General features: G+C 57.7%; 2 protein-coding genes across 23 annotated transcripts in view; one reads left to right on the forward strand and one right to left on the reverse strand.

The window, feature by feature from the left end:
• The window catches only part of TBCD (tubulin folding cofactor D), a 164,618-nt gene extending 160,532 nt beyond the window's left edge, over positions 1–4,086 (forward strand). For 2 of the 3 annotated variants that reach the window (XM_064583412.1, XM_064583411.1), the window contains one exon: positions 333–4,086. In XM_064583412.1, coding sequence (XP_064439482.1) covers positions 333–837 — 505 coding nt within the window. In that variant the 3' untranslated portion in view covers positions 838–4,086. The remainder of the gene's footprint in view (positions 1–332) is intronic. The other variant, XM_064583413.1, reaches the window with a different exon arrangement.
• Positions 1–20,049, reverse strand: part of B3GNTL1 (UDP-GlcNAc:betaGal beta-1,3-N-acetylglucosaminyltransferase like 1) — a 136,000-nt gene that overhangs the window by 18,016 nt on the left and 97,935 nt on the right. For 11 of the 20 annotated variants that reach the window (XM_045888198.3, XM_064583415.1, XM_064583416.1 and 8 more), the window contains 5 exons: positions 13,699–13,834; positions 13,540–13,608; positions 13,131–13,205; positions 8,567–8,671; positions 2,779–8,417 (listed from right to left, as the gene is read on the reverse strand). In XM_045888198.3, coding sequence (XP_045744154.1) covers positions 8,591–8,671; positions 13,131–13,205; positions 13,540–13,608; positions 13,699–13,834 — 361 coding nt within the window. In that variant the 3' untranslated portion in view covers positions 2,779–8,417; positions 8,567–8,590. Of the gene's footprint in view, positions 1–2,778; positions 8,418–8,566; positions 8,672–13,130; positions 13,206–13,539; positions 13,609–13,698; positions 13,835–20,049 lie in introns of those variants that run through there. The other 9 variants (XR_010408725.1, XR_010408724.1, XR_010408722.1 and 6 more) reach the window with 7 other exon arrangements.

Here is a 20,049-nt window from a genome sequence, read left to right on the forward strand (position 1 = left end):
ACCCACCTACCCCACCTTTCCAAGTCTCAGCATTTCTGGAAGTCTGGGGGCCACCTGTCTGGGGCCACGCCTCCCTGTGGGGCACCCCCTTTTGGGGGCTCCTCCTCCATAGTTTCCCCAGAAGGGTGCCAGGAGCAAGGGCTGTGTATCACCCACACCCGAGCGAGGGTTTTCCTGGTGCCGTTTTCCCTGGTCCCACCACCGCGGAAACTAAGATGCTGGGGTTCTGCGCACCCAGCAGGCAGTTGCCTGCGAGTTTATGGCTCACGACAGGCTTAACTGCAAGCCGACCGTCCCCGCTGCTGAAGCTGCTCTTGCCCTCTCTTCCCCAGGGACGCGGAGCTCCCGCTCGTGAGAGGCCAGCGGAACCGCCTGTGTGACCTCCTTGGCGTGCCCAGACCTCAGCTGGTCCCCAAGGTAACCAACCGCATGGCCCTCGGCCCTGTGAGACCCGGGGGCCCTTCCCACGCGAGCCACCATTCTGAGCTTGAGTCTGGAACGTTCTGGGTTGTACTGACCGGCGGTGTTTCCCCACCCCGCCAGCCCCTCGCGTGCTTTGCCGGCTCCTCCTCAAAGGCTCCCGCCTGCCTTGTCCCCACCAGGCACGTGTCAGGTGTGTCCTGTGGGCACGACATCCAGGACAGGCCCTCTGCCTGGCAGGTGGCTGTCCTGTGCTGCCAGACCTCAGCGGAGTTGGCAGCAACCGAGCTCGCTCCTCTCACAAGAGGTCCTCAGTGCCGCTGTCTGGTTTCCACCATCACCATCTCCCCGGACACTCGTCCTCTCCGGGGACTTTGTCACCCCCCGAGTCTCCAGGGCTGCCCAGTGAGGTGTTAGTCTTTTCCACGGTGTTGGTGTGTGCACATAGATGCAGTTTTCTGAGCTCGCAGGGCCCCGAGCTGTCCTTCCAGGTTCTGCGTGGCTGTTGGTAGATTTTAGGCTCTTGCGTGTGTGCTTGCAGGGGATCAGGGTGGACTCACGCTGTGGGCTCCACTGGAGCTCCAGTGCAGGGCACAGCCGTGTGTTCTCTGAATGCTGGGCTCGGAGGCGGTTCCTCGGCCCCACGGCGCTCCTCATCTGCCTCGCTGGCCATATTCCCCTGGACCTGGGTTGGATCCCTGACTGCTTTTGAGCTTTTACTGAGCAAGAACATCCATACAGAAGTGAGCGCTGTCCAGCTCTGCGCACACGAGGGACGAGCACCTGGCTCAAGGGTGGAGCCTCCTGGGCTGGCTGCTGCTGCTGGGCTGGAGGGTTGCTGCCCAGGTGCTGGCGGGCAGGTTCCAGAACGTGCTTGCACTGCATGTGCTGTGCGTTGTGGTTGTTGGCGTGTGCGTCCCCTTCTGTGCTTTTTCTGGGCTGTCTGATGCATATGGGCTCTGGACCTGCGTCTGCAGGCTCTCCCCCTCTGGGGGCAGCTTTCTCATCCTTAGGTTTCATGGGTTCCAACTTACCCTTTTTTCCCTTTCTGTTCTGTTTCATGGGCCTGTTTAAGGTCCTTACCGATTCTAAGGTTGTGTCTCCTCCGTGTTTCTTAAAGCTTTATTGTTTCGTCTCCTACATTTAGATTTGAGGCTACTCTGGACTGGCGTTTGCATGTGGTGCTGGGGAAAGGCCAGCAGATGCGTCTTCCGTGCGCAGTCCCTGCAGCTCCATCCTGGCCAAAGTTGGGCCACACGTGGGGCTCTCCTCTTGGGTCCCCTGTAAGCCAGACACAGGCGGGTCTTGTGGGATGTCGTGGTGCTCACGTGACTCCATCTCCAGTTTTATTTTCCTAAGACCATCTTGACTCTTGGCCCTTAGGGTTTCAGAAACCCCTGCAGAATAGTCTCGTCAGTTTGCACCATGGAACCAGCCAGGCATTTGGCCGAGGGTGGCTTGGAGCCTGCGGGTCCACCTGGCAAGGACCGATGTCTGTGATGCTGAGGCTTGCAGCCTTGAGCACTCAGGAGCGCTTTGTGCTTTATGGATTGGAGAAGGGATGCCACACTGTTCCAGCTCTTGGAATTGTTCATTTTTCCTTTCTTTTCTCTCTTGGCATTTCGATTTGGGAAGTTTCTATTGACCAATCTTCAGGTTGACGGATTCTTTCCCTGATGATGTCTAGTCTTCATTTCTGTTACTGTGTGATTTCTGGCATTTCCTTTGACTCTTCCTTAGACTTTCTGCCTCTGCTTTCACTGCCCGTCTGTCCTTGGTGGCACCCACTTTCCCCATCAGAGCTCCTGGCACATTAACGAGAGTTGTTTTAAACCCCTCTGGTCATTCCAACTCTGCACGTCTGAGTCTGGTTTTGGTACCATCTCTCCCAACTGCTTTTTCTTGCCTCTTAGCACATTTTGTAAGTTTTTCTTGAAAGCCAGACATGTTGTGCCGGTAGCAGGAACTGAGGCAGCTGGGCCTCAGGCCTGTGAAGGTCTGTTTGTCTGGCAGGGGCCCCTGTGTGTTTGGAACTGCAGCAGCCTCCAGACCTTTGAACTTCTCCAGCACGTCGTGCCCTTGCCTGGGGCGTCCCTGCACTGTCCCCCTCCGAGGGGTGCTGGTCTGGGTGCTCTTTGAGAGCGGACCCATGGCCATGACCCTGGAGTCCTGCTGGAGAGGTGGCAGGATGTGGGGCAGTTTGCAGTCATCTGAGCAAACCTCAGCCTTGGGCTCCCTGCCGTTCCCCTGTAGGTATCATGGGCTCAGGCCTGTCCCCTGGACAGGAGACCCTCGTGCTGGAGACGCCCAGGTGCGACTCACAGCAGTCAGCTGCCAGAGTGCAGGGGGCTTTCCAGGTTTATGACCAGGTGAACCTGCGGGCTCCCCCCGAGATGGCACCCCCAGAGTCTTGCCCTCCTGCTAGCTCACACCTGCCTCCGGCAGCTTGTCGAGTTGGCACTCAGGCGTGCCTTCCGCTCTGCGGTGAGCTCAGCAGCCTCTGCTCCAGGCCAAGTCTGCATTTGTCCATCTCCGCGTTAGGGGGGCTCCACTCTGGTGAGGCTGCGAACATGCGGCTGTTCCCCGAATGCCCTTAGGGCTTCCCAAACCTGCCTGCCCGCTCCTTGTTCTGACGTCTCGGCGTTGCGGTATGTCGCAAGTGACGGCACTGGGTGCCCGTGGGCTTAAGTTTATGCCACCGTCTTGGTGACCTGACCATCACTTGGAAATACGCTGCCTGTAAGAATGCTCTGTGCCCTCCAGTCTGCTTTGTCTGATGGCAAAGCGGCCACACTGGATTTTTGGTTGTCGTTTACACGTTTTCCTTTCTGTGTTTTCTTACATTTAAGTGGACTGCTTATAAATGATAATTAGGTCTTATCTGTTTTTAATCTACTTTAATTATCAACTCGTTGGAGTGTTTTGTGTCCTCCTACTTACCGTGTGATTACGATTCAGTTGGGTTTACGGCTGCCATCTTTGATTCTTGTCTGATCTCAGTTTTCCTGCGGGTGGGTCTTCCAGTGAGGACCGCGGGTGCCCGGCGGCGTGAAGGGAGGGTGGCACCAGCCGCCGTCCCAGCACGTGACCCCCTGCCAGCCTTCCGAGCAGCCTCTTTCCTGCGTCCTGTCAGCTCTTCAGTCTTCCGTCCTCCGGGCACCTGGAATCACACTGTTATTTCTGGGATGGTTTTCCTGCTCCCCCCTGGTTCCGCATGTTGTGGTGGCTGTGCCTGTCTTCTCTCGGGTCCCCCGGGTGGCACCGTGAGGAGTGGGGACGGCAGGCCAAGCGCAACATGGGCTTTCCAACTAAACGTGCCGTGTATGCTTTTATCAGGAAAATCTGATGCACGGGTAGATGAAAATGGGGGGTGGGGTACCGGGGACCTCCCTGCTGCTCCCCGGGTCGTGTCGGCCACGGGGCTCGGGGGGGCGGTACTGACCTTGTGCTGTGTCCCCCACAGCCTGGCACCTGCTGAGGCCCCCCCGCCCACCCAGCAGAGAGGAGGAGCCCGACGATGGTCAGCACGAGACATCTGGACGCGGCGCTGAGGGACTTGGAGATCGTCCCCACAGCAGTGGCTTTTCCTCACACGTGTCCTGGGGTGTTGGTGCTTTTGTCTTCATGTCCTTGGGAACCCCCGTCTATAAAATCGTATCCTAAGCAGTTCTGTGTCTCTGTCTCTGACACTGATTCGGAGGGGTGCAGGGGGTGGCCCCGGGCGACCAGGCCCAGGTCCCAAGTTCCCCCCCTCCCCTCCCCCCCGGCCCCGTTGTCGTGCCCACCACACGTGGGCATTGCCCGTGGCCACCAACCCCTCAGTTTTGTGCAACCAAAGAATCCTGCCTGAGACGGGCTGTGACCCCACAGGAGAGGCTCGTGGTAGCTAGAGAGGTAGGTGTGTGGGTACCCAGCATCTGCCACGGGCGGATGGTCTTCTAGGATATTGGGTTCTCTGGAGCCATGTGGGAAGTTCCACAGTTGGTTCCTTCGTTCCCGAAACACTGCCTCTTTCTAACTGCCCCGAGCAGACCTAACCTAAAGGCCACCAAGGCTGACGTGCACGAAGGTTCGCCACCTCAGGGCTCACGTGGCCACGCCCTGTATGCTGTCTCGCGGGCTGAGGCCCGGACCGCGGCGTCACGGGCACATCTGAGGCGAAGGTGGTGGCCGTGCTGTGGTTGGGGCCATGAACTGAGGACGGACGGTGTCTGGGCTGGGGAACGAGCTGCCCCCACGGTGCGTGTGGCAGTGGGGGCTGAGGGAGCCGATGGGTCCTGGCAGGCTCTGGCTGCTGCTTCCTTCACAGGGAGCGGTTTCCTTGCCTGGGCTAAGCTGCTGACTTGTGGGAGCGTTTACCTTCCATGGGCTATGCCTCCTCTCAGACCCCCTGAAAGAGAAAGTCTGGTGTTACTTTGTGGATTAACTTACATTTTATTCAAACCTTAAAACATGCTCCCCTCTCAAAAATAAATAGGGAGCTCTCCATTTTAGATGGAAGACTAGTCAGAGATCCCTCGGCTGGCGGGGGTCATACACCAGGGTCCCAGAGGACGGGGGGGGGGGGGGGGGGGGGACGGTACCCGCAGAGCAGTGTCTGGACCTTAGCTGCAGAAAGCCAAGCAAGCCGCTTCTGAGAAGCAATACAATGAACTGTTTTTAGTGTCTTTTTAAAAATCCACAAGATTCAGGGGCGCCTGGGTGGCTCAGTCGGTTGAGTGCCTTTGGCTCAGGTCGTGATCCTGGGGTCCTGGGATCGAGCCCCGCATCGGGCTCCCTGCTCAGCGGGAAGCCCGCTTCTCCCTCTCCCACTCCCCCTGCTTGTGTTCCCTCTCTCGCTGTGGCTCTCTGTCAAATAAATAAATAAAATCTTAAAAAAAAAATTAAAAATAAGATCTAGTACTTAAAAAAAATAAAGGAAAGAAAATGAAAGTCAAGGGCACCTGGGTGGCTCAATTGTTAAGTGTCTGCCTTCGGCTCAGGCCATGATCCCGGGGTCCTGGGATCGAGCCCCGCATCGGGCTCCCTGCTCCGCGGGAAGCCTGCTTCTCCCTCTCCCACTCCCCCTGCTGTGTTCCCTCTCTCGCTGTGTCTCTGTCAAATAAATAAAATCTTTAAAAAAATAAATAATAAAAATCCACCAGATTCCAGAGAAGCCCTTTTGGAGACCTGGAGCTGGGCGAGCTCACCACAGACCCAACGCTGTACTGCATAGCTCTCCCTCACCACTGCCGGCCTGACTGCAGCCCGAGCGGAACCACCCTGACCCGCTGGCTGCACACGGCCCCGCGCCTCTGCTCGCCCTCAGCCACGTCAGCTCCTGTGGGTCACCCTCGCTCTGACCAGGTTGCAGCTGCAGTTCCCGGAGGGCCCCCCGGGCCCAGGTGGTAGATCTAGGTGAGAGGAGCCCCACACACTCACAGAGTGTAGCCAGGAGCAGACCTGTTAGCACAACCAGTGCCTGGGGGCAACATGCAGTGGGCAGCGTGTGGGGCTGCCGTGGAGGGGCCGTGCAGTAGGTGGGCACCAGACAGAGAAGAGCACCTTGTGGCTCCAGAAAGGAAAGAGCTCGGTGAGTTTGAGGAGGAGCAAGAAGCCAGTGTGCCTGGAACAGAATGTGCGCAGGGAGCTGGGAGGGGCCACGTGCACGGCACAAAACCGAACCTCTCCGTGAGCAGGCACTGGGTCCTGAGCATCGTGTCTGTCGAGCCTGAGACACGTAGGGCAGTCTCATCTCGGTGGCAGCGTGGGGGTAGGACATAAGGCCCATGCGGAGCTGGGGCCCTGGGTGGCTGCGCCCTAGCAGCGCGGATGAGAACGAGGGGACGGCACCTCGTCACTATCTCCCCTGGAGCTGGGCTGGGGAAGGCGTCTCCTGGAGTACGCCTGGAGGACCCTGTGCAGTTCTCAAAACTAACCCGAAAATGTGCTCAAACTGCCGCCCCAACCAGTGGTGCTCCCAGACAGAGGGCAGAAGAGGCAGAAACCTCCCTGAAAGTGTGCGGGCTCATCTCTATGGGCAGAATGGAAAGAACCCAAACCCACGCTCCAGAAGGGTCACAAAATACACAAACGGAATTATTAGCAAGACTTAATGGAAGCAGACACCAAAAGACTGAGATGTTGGTAATACCAGCCACAAAATAGGACATCTGTTTTTGAAAGGGCTAGAAATTATCAAGAGATTGGGGGGAAAAGCTCCCTGGATGGACTGAAACAGCCAACTAGACACAGCTGAAGAAATTATCCAGAAAAACAGGAGAGATTGCAGAAAATTTGACTGGTGTGTACAGAGAGTCACGGGGGCTCGTCCCCAGATGCTGGAGCCTGCAGACCCCTCGCGGGGGTAGGAGCACACCCCGCACGTGCGGCCGCAGCGCTGCCCACCCCCTAACCGCAGGGGCCCCCGCTGTGCGAGGGAAAGGAACGGTCCACGGGGCAGAACCGCATACGTGGGAAAACCATCACCGAAGAATCACATCCAGATGACACAGGCCTCGAACGCATAGCTAGGTTTTTAGCCTCAGCACTGTTGGCACTTGGGGCTGAGTAATTCCAGGTTTTTTTGGAGCGGGAGGGGCAGAGGGGGAGAGAATCTCAAGTAGACTCCATGCTGAGCACAGAGCCCGACGTGGGGCTCAGTCTCACCATCCAGAGATTATGACCTGAGCTGAAGCCAAGAGTCGGACGTTCAACCGACGGCACCGCTTAGGCGCCGCTGAGCTAGTCTTTAGCAACATCCCAGATGCCAGTAGCAAAGCCCCTTCCCCACTCGCACAACAAAACTACCGCCAGATGTTGCTAGATTTTGGGGGTGGGTTCAGCCCCAGTGGGAGACACTGCTCTGGTGAATGAAGTGTGGGTGGGAAATGGTCCCGGCTGAGCAGCTCCCAGGGGGTATGCTGAGCAAACAGGAGCACGCAGCGGGCACACAGGATGAGCAGTGTCTGAAGCAAGCAGGATCTGCAAAACGGACAAGAGTGGCAGGAAGTATTCAGTATAAAAACAAAGGTGTCTGTAAGAGGTGCTGAGTGTGAAGCAGGATGCCGGGTCCTCCTGCCTCGCAGCAGCTCCTCCTGCACCATCACTCGGAACGCAGCCCCGGCTTCTCATTCTGACTCCCGCGAGCCCCACCATGAGGCCGCTCCGGGTTCCTGGAGCCCACTCGGGATCCCTGCCTTGTTCGTTCGAGCCCTTACCACAGGGTTCCTGCCAGCAGGGTCACCCCTGCCTCCGGCACAAATCCCTAAGGACACAGCGTCATCAGTGGCCTTGTTGCTTGGGTCCTGAGACAGGCAAAGCCGAGCCGGCTCCACATCACCCGCGGTCGCTCACGGCTGACGGCGTTTGCTCTCGGCCGGGTTGAGCACTGGGTTTCCCAGGCCTGGGAGACTCAAGGTGCCAGAACACCCGCAAACACGACGCCCTGCCCACTGCCCGCAGCGGCCAGTTCAGGAAGCCAAGGAGTAACCCGTAGCCAGCAGCCGGAAACAGCCAGGACACCGTCGATAACTGCCGGCTTCCCTGACTCACCCCTCCCACAACCGGGGACCCACCAGAGGGGGCCAGACATGTTACCCTGACCAACCGCGAGGACGGCACTGGGGCCCCGGAGCCCCCTTTCCCACGCCCTCAAGCCTCTGCCATCCTCATGGGACCGGCTGATGCCTGCCCTGCCAGCTCAGAGCACACAGCCTCCGTCCTCAGTCGCCGGTCTGTACTTCCACATCGCGAACCAAGTCAGACCCAGGAACTGGGCCCCGGGTTTGCCCAACATCGACAGAATCAGACGTCCACCATGGCGGGACCCGAGCACCCAGCAGCTGTCGTCCTCGCGTCACAGGTGTCTGTCAGGAGCGTGAGCTAACAAGCTCCTGGCATGACAGACGCCATGCGCTGGGCGGTGGCGGTGCCCCCAGGGCAGGGGACGGTCAGGGACACACACCCCTCAGGCTGTGGGCTCACGGCTCTGCCTTTTGCTGCGTGTAAACCACGTCCTGGTTAAAAACACACACACACGCCCTGCAGGTGAAGGGCCAGCCCCGTAAGGAAGGGGGCTTGCTGGGCATTTGGTACACCTCCCATCTCGCATGCTCCCCCTCAGGGCCGTGGACCACCCCTCCTTAGCACCCTCAATCCCACGTACCTGGGGGCAGCTGCCGTGGGCCCATCAGCTGAAGTGAAGGAAGTCCCGGCCTTCCTGCAGGTGCAGTGACCTCAGGTTGTCTTCAAATGCACCCCCGGTGAGGTCCTGTGGGAGGAACAGCATGTCTGGCTTGATCCAAGCCTCCCCCAGCCCACACTGGGACCCCCAGAGGCCCTCCCAAGGGGGCCTGGGGTGGTCGCCTGTGGCCACCTGTTACGTGGTCCACAATGAACTTCTCTCTTGAGAGGGGCTGGAGATGGGGGGGGGGGAACATTGTGAGAAGTTGGCCACAATGTTCTGCTGGTCTTCAGTGGGAGGGAGGGGTGGGGGGGGTCCCCTGAGGCATACACACCCCCCAGCTCAAACTTGGTCCCTCCCTGCAAAAGGTAGCTGACACAGGGACTAAGGGAAGGAAATGACCCCCACGGGCAGCTCTGCTTCACCCATCTGTCCTGGGCACACCAGCTTTGCTCTTTGTGCCTCGTCCTGGGGCCCCCATGACACCCCTGCCCCCCTTTGCAGGGGTCTAAACCCAGACTCAAAGAAATGTCAACAGACCCCTTCCTGCCCCTCGCTTATAGGCACGGGGACATGGGGACGGTTTGCACGGGGACACGCCGCATGGGGATGGCCACATGACACGATGAAAGCTTCCTGCTCAATTAAAAGACGACAGGAGACTCAGATGGCACCAGTGGGTTTATACGGAATAATCTGCAAAATGTATTACGTAAAAAAAAAAAAGCAAAACACAGAAAAGATATGTATACTATGCTGCCATTGGTTTAAAAAACCATGCAAACACTTACGTTTGTGTTGGCTAATTTTGGCAGAATATTCGAAAAACAGGTGCCTGCAGGCACCTCTCCGGGGATATAGTGGGTGACGGGAAAGGAAGCTCACTTCCCACCCAAAGCCTGCCCTCCAGGAAGGTTTGCACGGGGGCAAGGGTTCTAGTTCCTGGCAGGTTTTGGTCCCAGAGAAATAGGCCCTTAACTGAGCTCATCTCTGAGAAATTATATATAATTTGTACAGACTTTAAATTTTCATTTTAAATTTTCCATGTGGCCTCATAGTTATTGTCCAGTTTCCCTGGCAACTTGGAACCGTGCGCTTATCTTGGCTTTAAACAGGCTTGTTAGGAAACTGCTTTCACACTAGAAAACCCAGTCAGGTGGGCACATGCTGCAGAGAGGTAGACAGGTGGGTCCATGTCACCCCCTCCCCTGCAGCGCAGACGGGACTGGCCACGGCACACAGCCAAGGAAGGGGTGGGAGGCCACTTCTGTGATTTGGTGACACATTATCGCGTCTTCTGTCTCGCTAGCAGACCCTGCCCCTTGCCGGCTTCGAGAGCATATGCTGCCAGGTAGAGGGGGCCACACGGCAAGGAACATCCAGCAAAGAACTAAAGCCCTCGGTCCAACACCCTAAGGGTCCGGCTTCGGCCAACTGCCATGACAACACGGAGGCAGACGCTGCTCGAGGCGAGCCTCCCCACGCGACCGTGTCGTGGCTGGCACCTCACCAGCAGCTTCATGAGGGGCCCTGAGGCCCCGCCGGTGGCGTCTGGATTTCTGAACCACAGCAACTGTGAGGTAAGAAACGGTGGCACGCCTGGGTGGCTCAGTTGGTTAAGAGTCCTCCTCTTGGTTTTGGCTCAGGTCATGATCTCAGGGTCGTGGGACTGAGCCCCGTGTAGGACTCCCTGCTCAGCGGGGAGCCTGAGATTCTCTCCCCCTGCCCCCACCATGTGTGCGCTCTCTCTCTCAAATAAATAAATTTAAAAATCTAAAAAAGTGTGTATTGTATGAGGCTAGCTCATGGTAATTTATTACGTGGCGGTTCAAGCAGAACACAACTTCAAGGTGACGTCTGGGACAGGAGCTGCCCTGGCCGCGCGGTGCCCGGACAGCTACGAGCTCAAGAACGGGGCTGGCCGCCTCCCACACGCCACACGCTAACCCAGAGCCGGGACTGCGAAATCTTCAAAGGAAGCATGGGGGTACATGTTTGTGGTCCTGGATTTGGCGATGGTGTCTTAGCTACAGCACTGAAAACATGAGCACCCAAGTTAAAACCAGATAAATTGGACTTTATCAAAATGAAATACTTTGTACGTCAAAGGACCCCATCAAGAAAGTGAAGACAGAACGTGCAGAACGGGAGGTGTTTGCACCACGTCTAGAACATACAAAGAACTGTTAGGGCTTCATGAGACAAAACCCAGATAAAAAACGGGCAAAGGACCTGCACAGACATTTCTCCAAAGACGATACCCACGTGGCCAACAAGCAGATGAAAGGATCCCCAGCGTCGCTGGGTGTTAGGGAAACGCAGCATCATCACCTCAACGAGTGACTACGTGTGGAGATGCTGGTGCCCTTGCCCGGTGGGTGGGAGTGTAAATTGGTGCAACCATTGTGGAAAACTGGTGGTTCCCAAAACGTGGCTACCCTGTGACCCTGCACGTCCTCTCCCGGGCACACGTTCACACGGAGCTACACATGAACGCTCAAGGCCGCACTGCTCTAACCGCCCGGCTGGCTTGTTCTTTTCTGACAGTTTCGCCACCATGGGCCTTAGAAGTTGGTCACCTGCTGCTGTGGAATGAGCCCCCGCCAGGGGAGCAGCCTGGGATGACACGTGTCAGCGTCTCACGGTTCCACGGGGCTGGATTGCGGGCCCGGCCGTGGCCCAGGGGCCCTGAGTGAGTCTGCCTCACGGCCAGTCCGGACAGCCTCTTCCACAGTTGGGGGGCTTCCCCAAAGAGGCCCCATAGCAAAGGGCAGAGTCCAGCCTCTCGAAGCCGCGCCTCCTGCCCCGCCTGGGGCCCTTCTCGGGCCACTGCCCCTGCCAGACCAACGTCCGCGTTCTGGGGTCACAGCCTGGCGGGGTCGCCCTCCGTGGGGGCACCGTCCTGCCTGGCACCCTGCACAGACATGGTGGGCAGCTCAGTAAAGTCCAGTCAATGCCAAAGAGGTTGGGGTCTTAACCAGCCACCAATGAAGACGGATGCTCCCCTCCCTGCCTCCCTCCACAGGTTTGTTCTAGTCCTGCTGTGTGCAGGCGTATGTCCCTGAGCCCAAGGCTGGACGCAGGGGTGGGCAGGCGTGTCCTGCGGGTCTCCTCCCTGATGTTGACAGACTCTGCCTCCCTTCTGCAAAAGCTGCCGCCTCCATGAAGGCTTCTGGTGTCTGGTGACTGAGGTTCCAGCCCAATCTCACGGTTGGAAGCTGGTGAAGTGGCCGCATGTGTCCCCCACGACCCCCAGCAGAAAGCACAGGGCCCTTGCCACCCATCAGCCCCCATCCCCTCTGGGGGACCTACTGGGGCAGGGCTGAGCCAAACTGGCCCCGTAGCTGGGACTCCAAAGTAAAAGATGACACTTTACATTTGTATGTGTGTGTACACGAGAATATGTCTTTCTGACCATGAAGAACGATTTCCTAAACAGGACACTAAAAGTGTTCATCGTAAGGAAAAGGTTGATGAACGCCGCTGCGTTAAAAGTAACTTTATCTGGGACGCCTGGGTGGCTCAGTCGCTGAGCGTCTGCCTTCGGCTCAGGTCATGATCCCAGGGTCCTGGGATCGAGCCCGTCGGGCTCCCTGCTCAGCGGGAAGCCTGCTTCTCCCTCTGCCACTCCCCCTGCTTGTGCTCACTCACTCTCTCAAATAAATAAAATCAATCTTAAAAAAAAGCTTTTTCTGGAAGAACCTGTGAAGAGGCAAGTCTCACGTGGGAAGAAGTATTTGCCACTCCAACCGAGGAAGGACTGGCACCAGAGTGTGCAGAGCTCCTGGAAATTACAAGGCCAGAGGCGCCCGAGGGCACCGCCCAACTGAGCCCTTGTCCGGCAGGATAGGCTGGGACAAGCCCTCGCGTGGCCTCACGAAGACGTGTGCATGGAGGGCACCTTCCGAGACCCTTCACACCTGCTCCAAAGTCACAGGAACGTCACAGCTGTGCCCTGTCGCAAGGCCGGAAATGACCAGGCCCGCGGTCAGATGTGGGATGTTAGTCGGGAATGAGGAATTCAGTCATCCGGCCACACAGGCCAGCCTGACACGGGCAAGCAGCCCGGCCTCATGCCCCAGGCCTCACGCCGTGTGACCCCAATGGAGCTGAGAGGCGGGCGCAGCACAGCCCAGCGCCCGTGCCCGTGACCTCAAGGGAAAAGGCAAGGATATGGGGGGAAAGTCTCCGGACAGCCCTGGGGGCGGAGGCCGCGGGGCTTGGTCAGAGGTGCTTCTCAGCGACGCTTTTACTGCCCACAGCCCCTCGTCTCTGCCAGAGCACCTGATGAGGCCCCGGAATGAGCCCCACGTCTGGCACTTAGCAAGTTTCCGAAAAAAGCTGCTCTTACAGAAATGCAGCCCACCATGGTGGCCTCTTCCAACATCCTGGGCAGCCTCCCGTCCTAGTGTACAGCTTGAGACAGGTGGCCCAAGGCAAGGGCATGGATGTCTGGCTGCATGTCAGACGTCTGTGATCCCGCAACTGGGGCTTGTACCAGCCACACGGTCATGTGACCCCCGCCACGGCCATGGCTGACACTTACCAGCTTCACGCAGATGACGAAGGGTGGCCGGGCAGCTCGGAAGTGCAGGATTGGAACCCGAGGCTTAGGCCTTTCCTGAGAAACAAAGGTGTTGTGGGCTGGGGTCCATGCTAGTCCCACGGGACGCCCTGCCGTGCTGGACCGACCCCTCACCCCTGCCCAGCTCCGAGGTGCACGGCAGATGCCCAGACCTGGGCCAGGAGGGGACACAGGCCACTCTGGGGCCCGAGACCCCCAGGAGATGGGGGCCACTGCTGCTGGGCCTGCAGCTGTCCAGGCACAGGCAGCCTTCCCCAAGGAGGAAGGTTCTGGGCAGTGGCCCCTCCTTGTCCCCTGGGACAGAGCTAGGGGTGGTGTGAGCAACCCATGTGGGACCGAGGCCCTCCCTGGGGTCCTGGGTCTCACCCACCTGAGAGTCCTCATGGCAATAGAAGCCTTTCCTGATCTTGTTCTCGTCCACGTCACAGAAGGCAACCACCTGCGGGGGGAGGGGGGGCACAGGACACCAGCCTCAGGGACGGGGGGCCCGGGGGGACAGAGCTGCTGGGCTGGATGGAGGGGGGCCCACCTTGCGTCGTGTCCCGGCCGTCAGGCTGCGGTAAAGCCGGCGGCCCTGCCTGCCCGCGTTCCAGATGGTGAAAGCTGCCCAGTGCGGCAGGACCCGTTCTTCCAGGAAGCGGACACGGTGGGTCCAGATGGTGGTCCTGGGGGGGGGGGGATGGGGCGGTGAACCAGGTGGGCAGGGCCTCTAGCTGCGCCCAGACCTCCCTCCCCATCCAGCCCTGGGCACAGCAGGGCACGTTCTGGGGACCTCCTCTCTCCACAGCTCACGAGGTACTGGCTTGATAGATGAATGAGGGAACGAACAAACGAACTGTGCTCGCACTGCCTCACCAACCCTCACAGCCCCACGTGGACCCTAGGATGTGCTCTTCTCACGTCCATGTACTCAGAGGCCTTGAGGGATGCCAGGCACAGACCCTGGGGAGCCTGAGGGCGATGCAGTCACCCCGACGTCTGGTGAGCTCGGGTGCGAGGTCTCACGGCTCCGCTTCCTGCAGCAGCTGCCCAGACCGCCGGGAGTTCTGACGGCTGGGCCGTGGGCGCACCGGGGCTGGCGGGGAGTAGCTCCCCGACCCCGGCCGTTAGCGCTTCCAGAGCATTCCACAAGCTCCAGACGGTCCAGCCCACGGCCAGGCACGCGCAACTCTGGCAACACCCAAGAAGCGGAAGTTTAGCAACGAAAGACCAGGGATGTGCACGTGAGTTCTGGTAAACGGGAAATCCTGAGGACGACGAAGGACAGGGAGCTTCAGAGAGTCACTGCTGACGGTTTTCGCCTTTCAGGTGGAGGACGTGCCGGGACAGCCCATGTCAGGAAGCACTGTGTGGGGTCCCCACCAGTAGACGGATGTGCATGGCTCAGCAGCGGCTTCCTCTCCTGTCCCCAGCCCTGGTGGAGTTCTGTCAGCACAGGGTCGGGACACTTCTCGAGTATTCCTTCTCTTTAAACAGTCCGTGCTCCTCAGTGTGAGGTGCAGATTGAAGGAAATGCCCATCACGATGTCTCAAGGGGTCTGTGGACGTGACCAAGGGAAAGGCGGGCCCCAGTCCAGACCCCAGGAGCTCAGGCGCCCGCTGGGGGGTGCGGGGCCTGCTCTGCAGACACTGGTAGATGATGAGCCGACACAATTTAGAGATGGCCACAAACACACCTGCTTTGTGGGCCGCAAAGCACTTCCGGCCACCGGCCCTGTTCCTGCTCAGGAATGCCATCTTTCCCGGTGCTTTTAAGTTCTGACCCAATCAGGAAGATTCCTCGATAGTCTCCTCACTTGCTGCAGGGCAGCAGTGTCCCCCAGCAGGGGCTGCAGCGAGCGGAGCGGTTTCCCCAAACCCACAGACGTGCCCCCTGGTGGCCGCGGCCCCCGACGCAGAATGGGGGGTGTGCCGGCCCGGCTGGAGTCAGCCCCACTCTGCAAGCAGGACGGCAGAAAGGCCTTGGGAGGAGGTGGCCTGGAGACAGGCAGCACCCCGAGGTCACGCATGAAGGGGCAGCCGAGAGGCTGAACGGAAAAGCAGTTTTCGGGGAGAAAGGCAGAATGCTACCGTGGACATGACATTTTTAAACAGGTAATGCATATTGTTCAGGGAGACACTGCTCACACCCCGGACAGCGCTGGCCTTGCTGAGGGGCTGGGAAAGGCAGCCGGGCGCAGGACGTCGGTCCTCCGTGTCTCTGTCTCTGGATGTCTTAAGTATTTCATAATGAACGATGTAAATGCTGACCGTTCTTGGTTTAAAATAGAAAGAACAGCAACCAGGGAGTGCTTTCATAGGAGGGCTTCTGGGCAGAGAGTTTGAAGAAATTCAATTCTCAACAAGCCTGAAGGTGTAATTAAAGCTCATTACTCTGTGAGGTTTTGCCACTCACAGCACAAAGATTTTAATCCAGTACAGAAACTACATGAGATCACTTCTTTTGTGTTGTGGGTGGCAAAGCCTCACGCTGCAAAAAAGAAAGAAACCGCTCAACATAAAAGAGACTGATCCCATGCGAACAAGATGAGGACTTGTGGGGACAAAGCCCAGTTGCCTGTGGCCTGGCCCTTCCTGGACACACAGGCTTCTGCCACAGCGTGGGCCACCACCAATTCCTACAGAGAGATCCCTTCAATGTGTCTTCAGAGAATCTAACATGAGAACACACAGACAGGAACATTCATGATGATGATGACAGAGGAGATCCCCGAAGTCCCACACCTCACAGCCTGAAGGAGATCCCGGAAGTTCCACACCTCACAGCCTGCAGATCCCCGAAATCCCAAATCTCACGCTCTGCAGGAGATCCCTGAAGTCTCACACCTCACAGCCTGCAGGAGATCCCAGAAGTCCCACACCTCACAGCCTGCGAGAGATCCCAGAAGTCCCACACCTCACAGCCTGCAGGAGATCCCCGAAGTCTCACACCTCACAGCCTGAAGGAGATCCCGGAAGTTCCACACCTCACAGCCTGCAGATCCCCGAAATCCCAAATCTCACGCTCTGCAGGAGATCCCTGAAGTCTCACACCTCACAGCCTGCAGGAGATCCCAGAAGTCCCACACCTCACAGCCTGCGAGAGATCCCAGAAGTCCCACATCTCACAGCCTGCGAGAGATCCCAGAAGTCCCACACCTCACAGCCTGCAGGAGATCCCCGAAGTCTCACACCTCACAGCCTGCAGGAGATCCCGGAAGTTCCACACCTCACAGCCTGCAGGAGATCCCAGAAGTCCCACACCTCACAGCCTGCGAGAGATCCCAGAAGTCCCACACCTCACAGCCTGCAGGAGATCCCCGAAGTCCCACACCTCACAGCCTGCAGGAGATCCCCGAAGTCCCACGCCTCACAGCCTGCAGATCCCCGAAATCCCACACCTCACGCTTTGCAGGAGATCCCCGAAGTCCCACACCTCACGCTCTGCAGGAGATCCCCGAAGTCTCACACCTCACAGCCTGAAGGAGATCCCCGAAGTCCCACACCTCACAGCCTGCAGATCCCCAAAATCCCAAATCTCACGCTCTGCAGGAGATCCCTGAAGTCTCACACCTCACAGCCTGCGAGATCCCCGAAGTCCCACACCTCACAGCCTGCAGGAGATCCCCGAAGTCCCACGCCTCACAGCCTGCAGATCCCCGAAATCCCACACCTCACGCTCTGCAGGAGATCCCCAAAGTCCCATACCTCACGCTCTGCAGGAGATCCCCGAAGTCCCACACCTCACAGCCTGCAGATCCCCGAAATCCCACACCTCACGCTCTGCAGGAGATCCCCAAAGTCCCATACCTCACGCTCTGCAGGAGATCCCCGAAGTCCCACGCCTCACAGCCTGCAGATCCCCAAAATCCCACACCTCACGCTCTGCAGGAGATCCCCAAAGTCCCACACCTCACAGCCTACAGGAGATCCCCGAAGTCCCACACCTCACAGCCTGCAGATCCCCGAAATCCCACACCTCACGCTCTGCAGGAGATCCCCGAAGTCCCACACCTCACAGCCTGCAGATCCCCGAAATCCCACACCTCACGCTCTGCAGGAGATCCCCGAAGTCCCACACCTCACAGCCTGCAGATCCCCGAAATCCCACACCTCACGCTTTGCAGGAGATCCCCAAAGTCCCATACCTCACGCTCTGCAGGAGATCCCCGAAGTCCCACGCCTCACAGCCTACAGGAGATCCCCGAAGTCCCACACCTCACAGCCTGCAGATCCCCGAAATCCCACACCTCACGCTCTGCAGGAGATCCCCGAAGTCCCACACCTCACAGCCTGCAGATCCCCGAAATCCCACACCTCACGCTCTGCAGGAGATCCCCGAAGTCCCACGCCTCACAGCCTGCAGATCCCCAAAATCCCACACCTCACGCTCTGCAGGAGATCCCCAAAGTCTCACACCTCACAGCCTGAAGGAGATCCCGGAAGTTCCACACCTCACAGCCTGCAGATCCCCGAAATCCCAAATCTCACGCTCTGCAGGAGATCCCTGAAGTCTCACACCTCACAGCCTGCAGGAGATCCCAGAAGTCCCACACCTCACAGCCTGCGAGAGATCCCAGAAGTCCCACACCTCACAGCCTGCGAGAGATCCCAGAAGTCCCACACCTCACAGCCTGCAGGAGATCCCCGAAGTCTCACACCTCACAGCCTGCAGGAGATCCCGGAAGTTCCACACCTCACAGCCTGCAGGAGATCCCAGAAGTCCCACACCTCACAGCCTGCGAGAGATCCCAGAAGTCCCACACCTCACAGCCTGCAGGAGATCCCCGAAGTCCCACACCTCACAGCCTGCAGGAGATCCCCGAAGTCCCACGCCTCACAGCCTGCAGATCCCCGAAATCCCACACCTCACGCTTTGCAGGAGATCCCCGAAGTCCCACACCTCACGCTCGGCAGGAGATCCCCAAAGTCTCACACCTCACAGCCTGAAGGAGATCCCCGAAGTCCCACACCTCACAGCCTGCAGATCCCCAAAATCCCAAATCTCACGCTCTGCAGGAGATCCCTGAAGTCTCACACCTCACAGCCTGCGAGATCCCCGAAGTCCCACGCCTCACAGCCTGCAGATCCCCGAAATCCCACACCTCACGCTCTGCAGGAGATCCCCAAAGTCCCATACCTCACGCTCTGCAGGAGATCCCCGAAGTCCCACGCCTCACAGCCTGCAGATCCCCAAAATCCCACACCTCACGCTCTGCAGGAGATCCCCGAAGTCCCACGCCTCACAGCCTACAGGAGATCCCCGAAGTCCCACACCTCACAGCCTGCAGATCCCCGAAATCCCACACCTCACGCTCTGCAGGAGATCCCCGAAGTCCCACACCTCACAGCCTGCAGATCCCCGAAATCCCACACCTCACGCTCTGCAGGAGATCCCCGAAGTCCCACACCTCACAGCCTGCAGATCCCCGAAATCCCACACCTCACGCTCTGCAGGAGATCCCCAAAGTCTCACACCTCACAGCCTGAAGGAGATCCCCGAAGTCCCACACCTCACAGCCTGCAGATCCCCAAAATCCCAAATCTCACGCTCTGCAGGAGATCCCTGAAGTCTCACACCTCACAGCCTGCGAGATCCCCGAAGTCCCACACCTCACAGCCTACAGGAGATCCCCGAAGTCCCACGCCTCACAGCCTGCAGATCCCCGAAATCCCACACCTCACGCTCTGCAGGAGATCCCCAAAGTCCCATACCTCACGCTCTGCAGGAGATCCCCGAAGTCCCACGCCTCACAGCCTGCAGATCCCCAAAATCCCACACCTCACGCTCTGCAGGAGATCCCAGAAGTCCCACACCTCACAGCCTACAGGAGATCCCCGAAGTCCCACACCTCACAGCCTGCAGATCCCCGAAATCCCACACCTCACGCTCTGCAGGAGATCCCCGAAGTCCCACACCTCACAGCCTGCAGATCCCCGAAATCCCACACCTCACGCTCTGCAGGAGATCCCCGAAGTCCCATACCTCACGCTCTGCAGGAGATCCCGGAAGTCCCACACCTCACAGATCTAATTTCTATCTAGTTCTATCACCCAACACTGGTTCTAATTTTCTATTAGTGCACACTTGCTGGAATTCCTCTATGGACTAGCTGTCATTACGAATGGCAGAGACGAATCCTGCCTGTTGGAGTGCTTCGTGTAAGCGGAATCCCACAACATGCATGCCCTTGTGCCTTGCTTCTTTAGTAAGCAAACTGCTTTGGCATTCATCCCTCTCTTTTAATGCTGAGCAGCATTCCATTACAACCTCCATTCACTTGATGGACATTTGGGTGGTTCCCAGCTCTCGGCAATATTAATAGTAATACGTTGAACAATGTTTTCACTTCCCGTGCATTAAACACCTAGACATGGAATTGCTAGGTCACAGGGATATCAGTTTAATAAAAAAGTGCCAGTTTTCCAGAGAGGGATGTACCATTTACAGTCCTGGGAACAGTGTCTGACCATTCTGCTAGATCCACACCCTTGCCACCATTTGGAATTGGCAGATATTAATTTTAGCCCTCCTGTTGGGTGTGTAGTGGGTTTATATTATTTATATATTACATATTATTGTTTCGTGAAATGTATTATAAAGTATTTGCCTATTGTTATGACACTGTCTTTGTTGCTGGGGTTCTTTACGTGCCTCTTACTTGGTTCTCCTTCAGACACATGGATTGTGAATATCCCCATTCAGTCTGCAGTTTGCCACTCATGTTCTTAATGGTGTCTTTTTATGAATAAATGTTTTTAATTTTGATAAATCCACTTTATCACTTTTTAAATGGTTAATGATTCTCATGTCCTTGCTGGTAAGTTTTTGCTGATCCCAAAGTTGTGAAGGTGTTCCCTGTTTCCCTCTAGAAGCTTTCTATTCCAGTTGTTTCTAGGT

Source organism: Mirounga angustirostris, unplaced genomic scaffold (assembly GCF_029215605.1).
Source record: "Mirounga angustirostris isolate CCGP_5_RB_7025 unplaced genomic scaffold, mMirAng1.0.hap1 SCAF_17, whole genome shotgun sequence".
Taxonomy (NCBI): Eukaryota; Metazoa; Chordata; class Mammalia; order Carnivora; family Phocidae; genus Mirounga; species Mirounga angustirostris.